The sequence below is a fragment of the Myotis myotis genome, unplaced genomic scaffold (genome assembly GCF_014108235.1).
Source record: "Myotis myotis isolate mMyoMyo1 unplaced genomic scaffold, mMyoMyo1.p scaffold_m19_p_43, whole genome shotgun sequence".
Taxonomy (NCBI): Eukaryota; Metazoa; Chordata; class Mammalia; order Chiroptera; family Vespertilionidae; genus Myotis; species Myotis myotis.
The window spans coordinates 378,266-389,979 of NW_023416350.1; the positions used below are offsets into that span (position 1 = coordinate 378,266).

The 11,714-nt window shown below is 41.7% G+C and overlaps 1 protein-coding gene across 1 annotated transcript; it reads right to left on the reverse strand.

Moving 5' to 3' along the window:
- Positions 1-288: 288 nt before the first annotated feature.
- On the reverse strand, positions 289-11,255 carry NMS (neuromedin S). The gene is made up of 9 exons (XM_036306747.1): positions 11,048-11,255; positions 8,662-8,717; positions 8,320-8,358; positions 4,973-4,996; positions 4,825-4,878; positions 3,455-3,529; positions 1,934-1,969; positions 1,440-1,481; positions 289-327 (listed from the first exon to the last, which is right to left on the reverse strand). Exons 1-9 carry the CDS (start codon positions 11,253-11,255, stop codon positions 289-291), a joined length of 573 nt encoding a protein of 190 aa, XP_036162640.1.
- Positions 11,256-11,714: the final 459 nt, after the last annotated feature.

Below are 11,714 nucleotides of genomic sequence, written 5' to 3' on the forward strand. Positions count from 1 at the left end.
AGAATCAGATGGGCCAAGTGGAGCTTACAGCCCCTCATAGGCACAGCTGAAGACAGTTCCCTTGCAAAGAGCCAGCATGAAGTGAAGGCGGCAATGTTTGCCCAGGGCCGGCTGGAATGGGGCTCTGTGGGGCTGAGAGCAGGAAAGGGGATGGGGCAGAAGGTCCTCGAGAGTTCCACATAGCTCTCCTTTCTTTGAACTATCACCCCTCTGGCTGCCTCTCACTACCCCCTGTCAGACTCATAACATTTCCTTGGAGGTAAAAAGCTGTAATGGGCTGACCTTGGTCTATCCTACTGGGTGTTCAGTGTTTCTTCCATTCCTTGGCTGAAAAAAAAAGGAGCAACTTAGAAAATTTGGAACAAAACTGCCTGGAACCTGTTTCTTGGTTTCAGATTCTTTCTTCATAAGCCCTAAGGCCTTGTTCTCCTAACTAGGGTGTCAGCAGCCTCCTGGGGGGCTCACTGGGTGAGCCTTAGCCCCGTCTCAGTCTGTAGGTCCTCTAAGGCAGGGCTACAAGACCCTAGCTGCTTAGACACTATCTGTACTCCACTACCCTAGCCCAGACACTGTCCCCCCTCCTGCACTCCACCCCTTAGCCTCTGTTTCTGTGGCAGGACAGTCCTGAAGCTATTTGTCACAGGACTTCTCACCCCAAAGACATCATGGAGACCCACTGTTTCATAAAGTCCTTTCCAGAGAACAACCACTAATAAGTCATGCAGATTAAAAAGGTGCATGCGGGGTGGCATGGGGGTTGAGAAGCATTTCCACAGACAAAACAGTTTGGGAAACAACATATGATAAAGTCAAGTTAAACAGGCTGTTTTCTGCCGGACACATTCGTGTGCATTGTCAACCTTCAGGAATGTTGGGTGCAGTGTTTTCTAATCTGATTTGATCTTCGCATAGCAGCTCTTAGCACCAATGGCCCACAGAATGCAGTTTGAGGGGTACAAGTCTGGCTGATTTGCACATTTTTCTGATGCAAACATTGAGTATTTAGGGGTTGAAACAAAGTGAGTGATTGGCAGGTCAAATACTAAGAGAGAACTCTCTGGCTCCATGATCTTTGCAAGAGGCTCAAGTCCCCTGGGAAAGAGGAGAGGATGGCACTAGACTCCTCTTGCCAGTGTGTTTTGGGGCTAGGTATCCAGACCTTCATATTCAGAAACACAGACTCAGACTCTGGTTGGTCCTCGTGTCTGTCCATCACTAGAACTCCCACTTCCCACCCCTGTGTTCCCTGGTGCTCTCAGCCTGTGTCCTGGTGGATCCTTTCCTTTACAAGCATTGACTTTGTAGGGGAAAACTTTGAGAGTCACCCCCTAACTAAAGAGTTAGAGAGTCCACACAATTGTTCACCAGTTCATCGTGGGTCCGCTCTGCTCATTCAGCAGGAGGGAATCAGGGTTAAAAACAGAGAAAGCATGTTATACCCTGAATAGAAAAAATGGTCGTCCCCAGGTAGCAGCGTGCTCCTGCAACATAAAAACACAAACCATTATGCAACATGTTGTGCCGAAGGCCTCTCAAAGATGTCTATGACAGCAGTTTTCAAAGCATGGTCCCCAGTCCCAAAGCATCAATAACACTTGAGAACTTGTCAGAAATGCACATTCACAGGCCCCTACTGAATCTCCAGACTTTAACAAGGTCCCCAGATATCTTTAATGCACTGTCAATGTGGAGAAGTACAGGTATATAGGGTTTGTGCCACTTGCAGTACCTCTCCAAGTTGGTACAACTGGCATGTGGGCCCTGAGCCACAGAAAGCCAATTCCAGGACAGATGGCCCCAGGTGGCTCATCCACAAGCCTGGAGATAAGATATTCACAGCCAGAGGATTGTCAAGGTGGCCCAACTCCAAGTGCTTCCCTGTCCTCTCGCAGATCTTTCTTGGGAGGTTGTGTTCTCCACAAGGTTTACATACCTTCTTGGTAAAGTCAAGTGCCACAGCCCCCAGATCCTGTGAAGGAAAAGGCACAGGTTAATTTCACAGGAACCACATCCGTGAGGCTAGCTGTTATTCTGCTGGTATTCTGCACCTCCCTGTTCAAGGGCACAGCTCTGTGGCCAATTTCAATTTCCTGTTCAGGAAAGCAAGCATGCTTTCTTGATTGAATTACCATTTGTGTCCTGGACAATGTTATATTTGCTTGCTCTTCTCAACAGCCTCAACTTGAAATTGACCCCTGGTTTAGACACATGTCCCAGATAAGGCATTTCAGCTTCTTCACCTTGTCTTTGCCCGTGAATCTGGCATACCACTGGAGGCAAGACCCAGCCTGGACAGCTGCGATCAGATCAGAAAAACGGTTCCCTGTACTTGGGGTGATCAACAGATTTCTCAGGAACTGAGCAGTTTCCTGAGGGTCTTGGGATTTTCAGAGCTAAAACCAGGAAAGTCCCGGGCATACTGGGATGCATTGGTCACCTGACTTGGGCTCACAGTGTTCAAAAGAAGTTTTCTTTCTGCTACCATGCAACAAACCTTGATGAAGATTTTGAGGTTCAGCTATTACTGAAACTGGCGATTTCTAAACTTAATTTTTTAAAATATATTTTAGTGATTTTCGAGAGGAAGGGAGAGGGAGAGAGAGATAGAAACATCAATGATGAGTGAGAATCATTGATTGGCTGCCTCCTGCACGCCCCCTACTGGGGATCGAGCCTGCAACCCAGGCATGTGCCCTTGGCCGGAATCGAACCCGGGACCCTTCAGTCCGAAGGCTGAGGCTCTATCCATTGAGCCAAATCAGTTAGGGCCTTAATTTTTTTTCTTAAGAAAACAAAAACAAAGCTCTGAGGTATGGACAAAAGGACAGGTGGTGCAATGGGAAACAGAGAGCCCCCAAGGCAAATGTTCATGTCAAGAGAAAGAAGAAGGGACAGGAAAAGAGGCAGACAACACAAAAGCTAAAACAAATGAAAAAAAAAAATGTGGATGAAGCCCTGGCCAATTTGGCTCAGTGGATAGAGTGCAGGCTGGCTGACTGAAGGGCCCCGTTTGGTTCCAATCAAGGGCACATACCTCGGTTACAGGCTCAATCTCTGGCCCTGATGAGGGGCTCATGGGGGAGGCAACCAATCAATGTGTCTCTCTTGCATGAATGTTTCCCTCTGCCTCTCCCCCTCCCTTCCACTCTCTCTAAAAATCAATGGAAAAAATAGCCTCCGGTGAGGATTAACAACAACAACAAAAATGTGGATGAAGAGTTCAGCAGAGGAGAGGACGGAGCCATGAGGGGCCAGTGGATGGGGTCAGTGGAGGAGACTGTGGCTGGAGGAGGTTAGTAACTTGCGTAAGGTCAATGGGCCAGAGCTCCCTGCCGCAGGGAGACACAGATTTAAGGAGAGAATGCAAGTGAGTTCCAAGGCGAAGACACGCATATACCCTGGTTAATGTACCTTTACCGGCATGAAATATGGCGGAAGAAAAAAAAGCACATACACGCTGTAGAAATCTCTTCATCTTCCCATTGGCGAGCTTGGCGGCCAGCCGAGTTACGGGGTGCACCGGAGGAAACTGCAACAGATGGGCGCTGTGAGGCTGCAGGCAGCGGAGCCCAGCGTTCTTCGCATCCTTTCCACTCCCTTACAAATGGGTTTAATTTTCAGAGTAATATCATTTCCGAGCCCGAGCTTGAAATTTTATGTTTCCAATAAAGACTCGCCTGCTTGGATAGCAGGTTTCAATTCCAACACATCACTTCAAAATATTCCCTTAGGATAAACCAGACTTTTATCTGCATTGACCCCAAGTTTTCCGTGCTTTGGTGTGGAGTGCATTGTTCCAAAGAAGCATCTCCACACAGATCCTTTTGCCCTCCAGGTGCGCTCTCCTAATCTAAGGGACCAACTGGGAGGGCAGCACCCTGACCCTCTCTCCCCGAGGCATTTATTTTCCCAGACTTCTTGTCTGTGACTGCCCACAGGCACTCAGACACACACACACCTGTGTCTTATCTAGTCTTTCTGAATCCTCCTGAGAAGTCTGACTCAGAGTAAAGGTTAATTTGTGTCACAGACCATGTTTATCTTTCCCCTTCCATTGCCCCCTGCAGTGCCCATGGCCTTTCTTGAGAAAATCCCCATCATACTTGATTCCCATTCCCAAACATGTACTAGGCATGAATCTTTGCCTCTTAAGGGGGGAAAAGTACTTTGCTGGTTTTTTTAAGGGTCTTCTTGAAGACTTGGAAAGCCTTGATTACATAAATAAGTGCATTTCTAATGGTCAAATTTCAGTTGTTGTGTCAGGGCACCTGAATTAATTTTATTCTATGATTCTAATAATTCTCAAATCATGCCCTGCAGAAATTCACTTACACAACATGTACCCGAGGGTAACTCAAGTTTATGCTAATTAAGTTAGAGGGGATGTTTATTATTGGAATAGCACCCACACATTGTGACGGTGACGAAAAAAGAACAGCCATGGGCCACTATTGGGGGGTATGGTGCTTTACACTTCACAAAACACTTTTCATAATTTAAGAACAGAGGGTAATATGGAACAATATTAATAGAGTTCCATTTGTCAGGTTCTTGTACATCTGTTTAAGTGCATAATGAAAAGTTATTTCTTACTTATTTTTCCGTTTCTATAAGTTATTCTCTGTCTTTTTAGATCTGTCAGCCTCCTCCCACTCCAACCTAGGGAGGGAGACAGGTAGTCCCTACCGGCCTGGGGAAAGGCATCTGGGAAGCTGTTACACAGAGTCTAAGACCTTCGGCTGATCTGCACGTATTAATTAGGAAGGAATAAAGGCATGCAGAGGGGAGGGACTTTTACAAAGATAATTACGATACAATACCAACCCCAATTTTAACTGGCTGTGTTGGCTCCCGAGTTCTGGAGTAGTCAAATAAAAACTGAATAAGGAAAAAAAAGGTTCATTTTAGTATTGTGTCACTTGCTACAAAGTAGAAGTTGCATGCCCTTGCTACTGGGCTGGGCTGTACTCACCCTTTTGAATATGTCTTGATTATCCTGGAAAGAGAATTGTGAGGGTAAGTTACATGGAATTTTACTGAGGCAGGTAACCGAAAAAGTTTTCAGTATCTAAGGTACACCATGAAATATATAGGATGTACCTTAATATTATGAAATAAATTGCCAAGCTAAAAAGAAATTCGTTACATAAACTAAGATTATACTGATGCAGGATCTTATGAAAAACAAAGTTGACAGCAATACACCATCATTTTAAAACTTAATCTCATTTTACCTTTTCAAGCTTCAGGGGAAAACATACTCTATGATGTATAGAAGAGATACCAGAATCTATCCCCAGATAACCACCTGATATAGAATTGGAACAAAATAATGATTGTAATTTTTAATTTGCTGCTGGGTATATCCTAGAATTCAGCTTTTTTAATGATTGGCTCCAATGGACTAAACTTTTTTTCCTAAAACATTCAACACGAATCTTCACTGTTCTTGCACAAAGCATAGTTTTTCATTTCTAAGTCCTTGTTAGAGTACCACCTGCCCTTGTTTGCATAGATGACAACCTGGAAAAAGGTGTGTGGGCAGCATATTCCACTCAAGGATGCTGTGAAAAAGGGTCTCACAAAATGGTAGCACAGGATTCCATGGCTGTATTTTATAAAATTGCTAGAGATGATTACTGTGAATGCACTTTTAAATATGTTGATCTGGCTGCTATTGATCATTCATATCTCATTCACATTAAAACATTATGGAATCAGCTTAAACTCCATTAACACAGAAATAAAAGTTTTTAACAACACTTCTAATTTTGTTGCTCTGACTATGATTACATCTCCCCGTAAACTTTGTGGAGAGTTTCTGCAGCAGCCAATATCTATGCAGTCTCTCTCTCTCTCTTTCTCTCTCTCTCTCTCTCTCTCTCTCTGTCAGGTACATACATGCACATACATACATATGGGCACAGACACACACTACAGGGGGTGGGCAAAGTAGGTTTGCAGTTGTTCATATGGAAAATAATACACTTAATAAAAATATAAGAATAGAGTCTGTGTTTCATGTACTTCCAACTGTAAACCTACTTTGCCCACCCCATAGAATTCCAACATCATTAATAGCAGAGGTTCTGTAGTGAGTTCCTCTATTTCCTTATAATTATAAATTCTAAAATTTACCATTTACTATTTTTATAGCTTTTGGTCTCCTTGTCAGCATCTGTTTGCTGTGTGTGTGTGTGTGTGTGTGTGTGTGTGTGTGTGTGTGTGTGTGTTCTGAAAACGTACTGGGTGAACAATAGTGTGTTTTTTTTGTACTATGTTTATCAACTTTTTACCATTACCTTTCAGACCAAAAAGCAAAAAGAAATACGAAGATGTTTTTTCAGTTGCTAAACACCACTCTCAACATTTTATATGAACCTTCTTTCCTTTTTTTTTTTTACTCTAAAAAGAAAAATGTTTAAATGTACTTATCTAAATTATCTATTTCCCTAACTACAATGTAAGTTCCATGAGAACAGGTAGTTTTGTCTGTTTTGATCGCCACTGTACATCCTTAGCACCTGGCACATGGCATGCTTTCAATAAGCACCTTTTCAAAGGGATGAATAGTGGAGCTGTGTTCATAAGAATCTGTTGTCCCCTTTCCCATCTAAATTCTTCTGATCCCACATAGTGACGAGAAGCACAAAACACACAGAGTGTTACAGTCTGCAGATTTGTGATGCTTTTTGAGTGGCCTTGTTATGAAAGTTCCCTAGAGACACAGACCTGGACTCTCCTGGAGACCAGCACCGAAGGGGACTTAGAGCCACGCAAGTCATGCAGACACTGGGTAGGAGAGGAGACCAAAGCCCAGGAGAGGAAGTGACATGTTGAAAGTTACACTTCAAGGCAGAAGAACCGCAGTCTCTCTATTAATAGCTTTAAAATATGGGTAGTTGTATTCACTGAGCAATGCCTTGCTCTTTTGCGTTTGGAAACAATGAACAAGATCAGCTATGGGAAAATGCAGACAATGAAGGAAATACATCCAAGTGCACCTTTGCAACTGGGGAATCACACAACCCAATTTAGTACTGAAGGGTAGTACATGTGAAGCCACACTTCTACTTCCTGTGCTTATGGAGGGGCACCCCCACAGCCTTGGTGTGAGTGAGGGATAAGGAGCCCTCTCGGTGTGAGTGAGAAGGCAGTGGCAAGGAGGTGGAGAACTCTCTCACCCTGGATTTTTGCTCTGGGTATCAAGGTTGTAATGATTAGTTCTAAAAGATGACAATTGTCTTCAAACATATGCATAATGGTAAACTGAAAATGAGAAGAGATGGGCACGATATACTCATGAAGTATAAGAGAGAAACTGATGTTTAAGTCTTGAAGAATAGAAATTCGTTTCATCAAGAATCAATGGGGGGAGGGGGAATAAGAATCAATATGGGGAGAAGGGGACATCTGTAATACCTTCAACAATAAAGATAAATGAAAAAAGAAACAATGATAACAGCTAGCACTTAAGTGCTGTCACTTTCTATCTTGTAGACACTGTTGAAAATACTTCACAAATATTAAAACAATTTAAGTGAACATACATAATATTGTGAGGCTATTACAGCTATTATCCCCACATTACAGATGGTTAAACTGAGACACAGAGCAATTAAGACACCTACTAAGGTTAAATAGATGTGGGTTTTGAGCCCAGTTACTTTGGCTTTAGAGTCTGGGATATTAACCACAGCCGGCAAAGGAGGCAAAGGCATTTTTGGCTAAGGGAAAGTCTGTGCAAAGACATAAGAGCCTGGTGCCTGTGGAAAATAGTAAGAAGTTCATTGTGGCTGGAGCACGGGATACTGTGAGTTAGGAGAGGTAGAGAAGGAAGAGATGTAGCTCAAAGTAAAAACATGTAGTCTATGCTAAGAATCATGGACTCTTCCTTCACACCACCCTCTTGTACTTTAGAATAAATCAACATTCACTTTGTACCCACTGAAATATTTCTGTTGTGGCTACTATAGTTATTCCTAGGTCCTTTACATGAAATCTATTGTTTTGGAGAACTGTCAAATCACAGTGTATCAATTTTTAATTCATGTTATGCTATAACACAACATATTCATTTAATGTAATTAGATATGCATATGTGATTATGGTCATTGTAAGAATGCAGATGAACTACAAATATCTTACAGTAGAGTATTTAAGAGATTCAGTTGTTATTTCCTAAAACTATATTCTTACACAAACACACATAACATTCTCCTGTAGATAGCAAAATAGTGCAGTTATTATAGATATCAATTATGGCATAAACATGTTATAACTAAAATTTATCATATGTATATTAGGTGGCTTTTTTACCTTAGGTTGTCTAGAAAGAGTTGCCCAATATGCCAGCCACTAAAAAATGAGGAAAATGAATCAAAGTTAAGTATAAATTCATTAGTCCATAGCATTCTATTATAACACATATAATTCTAAAATTGTCCCAATTAATGAACCTTGTATTATCTTCTCACACAGTGGCAATAAAGTTCAACACAATTCTCAGGATGCCTTAAATGAGGCCATGAAAATGACAATAGTGAGTCCTGCTGCGACCAAGAATCTGTTCTTAAAATAGTTTTAAGTGAACATTACCCACATGATATTTTCAAGGCCAAGACTAAATAAAAAACCTCACGTTACTGAACAACAGTGTACCTCCAGCTGCACAATATCCAAGCCATCTGGAGAATCATCTAAAGGTTGAATATATCCTATTGTGAGAAATCATAAAAATATCAATTAGGAGAAAAGAAGTCATAGCATGAACTTTTTAAATCTTTACCATGAAAAACATACAGAGATTCTATAAATGCAATGCCGTTAAAAAGGACTGACAAAGAAAACACACTCTACCACTAGATTTGCACCAAAATTAATTGAAATAGCTCAATTTTCTACTTACCAGGAGTTAACAGTACAAGAATTATCAAGTCAGGAAAAAGGGCAAAATGCCTAGGCAACAACTTAATTTATATTTTGATGGAATTTATGAAGATGAAATACCAGAAAACGGTGTCAAGTATGTGCATCAAAATCACTCTTGGAACATTTAAGAAATATGGATGCCTGGCTCTGTGCTTCATTAGACTCGTCAGGGGTAGGATTGTGGGAAAGGTTGCTACCAACATGCAGATGGAACCTGTGCCTGTCAACCTGTATCTGACCTAAATGAAGTCTTCATCCCATTTTCACATGATACAACACTTGGAGGAATAGCTAATACTGCAATGGGAAGAATCAACTAAATAGGTCAAAACTAACCAGCTGAAATTAAGTGGGATAAATACAAAACTCCCGAACTTAGATTTTTAAATGTGAGAAAAGAAATATCTGGCCCAAGAGTAGAAAATATATTTTTAAATGAAAATTGATATTTTGCTCCCTGAAATCTCTCTATGAGTCAAGAAAAGGCTAAAAACTAAGGCAATCTTGTGCTATATTCAAATAATAGTGTCCAAACCTTGAAAGATAATAGTCCTAGTTGAAATAGTAAGATGCGTGGTAGAATAAAAGGAGCCAAACATAGTTTTCTTTGACAAAGAGAAAAATTAGGAAGCATATGTTAACTACCTCCAAATATATTGAGAACTGTCCTAAGAGTTATTAGACTTATTCTGTACACCCCCCAAAGGAAAGAGCTAGGGTTAATGGTTAGAAGTTACATGTGATCAGATTTCAGTTTAGTGTAAAGAAGTTCTTGATGGTTGGTGCCATTCAAAAATGCAAATTAGCCGAAACCGGTATGGCTCAGTGGATAGAGCATCGGCCTGCGGACTGAGAGGTCCCAGGTTCGATTCCGGTCAAGGGCATGTGCCTGGGTTGCGGGCATATCCCCAGTGGGAGATGTGCGGGAGGCAGCTGATCGATGATTCTCTCTCATCAATGTTTCTAACTCTCTATCTCTCTCCCTTCCTCTCTGTAAAAAATCAATAAAATATATTTTTTAAAAAATGCAAATTAATTCAAACCAGTCCTATAAACAGTTATTAATCAGTTCTGTGTTAACAATACAACCACAAAGACCATAGGGACCATATCCTCAGGGAACATGAAGCCAAATAGAAAAATGAAGGAGGTGAATATAAATATATGCAGATATATAAAAGACAACAAATTTACAAAAGTGTAATAGAAACAATATTCTATTGGAGCCCAAAGGAGGCAGCTACTGGCTATCTCAGGCTGGTTGTGCATTGGATTTTACTGAAAGTAATCACATAAGAAAATCATAGAGGAAATCCCTGTTCTCCATGAGAGGCTAATCAAATGACTTTCACAGTTCTTTGAAATACGTAGGTTTTGTGATTATACGACATGATTAAAAAACACACATACTGTTTGAAACATATTTTCTGTTTAAATATATTTTCAAAGATTTCTACTCCCCTAAATCAAAATTCTAAACAGTGTGTGTTTACAACCCAGCTGTTCTGCCACCACATCCTTCCCTGCGCCATACGGAGGGTTACCTGAGATGGGTAATGGATTCAGACTACTGACCCCATACAAACGCACTGGTTCCCTACAAACCACTGGTTCCAGTCAGCACCTCGGACAACGCCTCAACCTGGAAGCTGTGGGACCTCCGCTGGGAGCCCACAACAAGGCTATGAAAAGATTCCCTTTTCCTGTGCGCACTCCTACCCCACCCCTCTCCAACTGCCGCTAATCTCCAGTCTGTAATCTCAATTCTACAATCTCTAGTTCTGTTCAGAATTCTGGGAGCACAAATGGCTAAGAAGTTAGGATTTCCCCAAGTCCTATCCCTCGCAGTTTCAACGGGTACATCCTCAGGACAGCGGCAGGAGCTGTGTGAGACCGTTCAACGAGGGAAAGTTGCCTGCTTTAGTAAAAGGCTGTGATATCTAGCTCTGTCCACCCTCTCTTAGAGGTTAGAGATAAACGAGAAGCTAGAAATTGAAAGGGTGGAAATAGGGGCAGGTGGGAGAATAAAGTTTGCCTCCCTCCAGAAGGATCAAGGAGCATCTCAGTCTTTCTTAGAGCTCAGGCCAGCCAGGATCTGGTGAAGGGGTCCCCTTACCTGAGGAGGGATGCTGTAGCAGGCAGAAGCAATAGATGGCCAAGATGGAAGGGAATTGGGGAAGATACTTCATCTTTAAAATCTGGTTGCTCTTTGATGGCCACAGATGTGTCCTGCTCGGACAAGACGTGAGCGTTTTCTGAAGTTCAGCAGGTGCAGGCAATCCTCTGCTCTGTGTCTGATAAGTCCAGTAATGCCTGGAGCCCATTGGCTAAGCACCAATCAGCTTTGCGCAGGAGGACCCCGGCTTTCTCATAAATGTCATGCTGGGTTCTTATTTGTGAAATAATATCCTCCTGGTGTTGGCATTGTAGAGAGTCATCCTTTTAAATCCAGCAATAAAACCAAAAAGTGGAGAATCATAATTGTTATTCTATACTGGTTTGAGAAACATTACTGACTCTCAAGAAAGGCTTTTTCTCTTTTTTAAATCAAAGACCTGGACATAAATCTATAAACTCTTGCATGATCAAGTCTTGTTCCTGAGGAAGCTGTTTCTTTTCCATCACTAACAAAGGGTGTTTTGTAGTCTTTGGTGCAATTGAGAACAAAATTTGGAGTCCAGCATATAACATTACAAGAAACTAAAAAGTTCAATTATGTAAGATTCTTTTAAAGAAATAATGGTTGAAAATCAGACTCTTTAAGGTTTCTCCAGATTCATTTA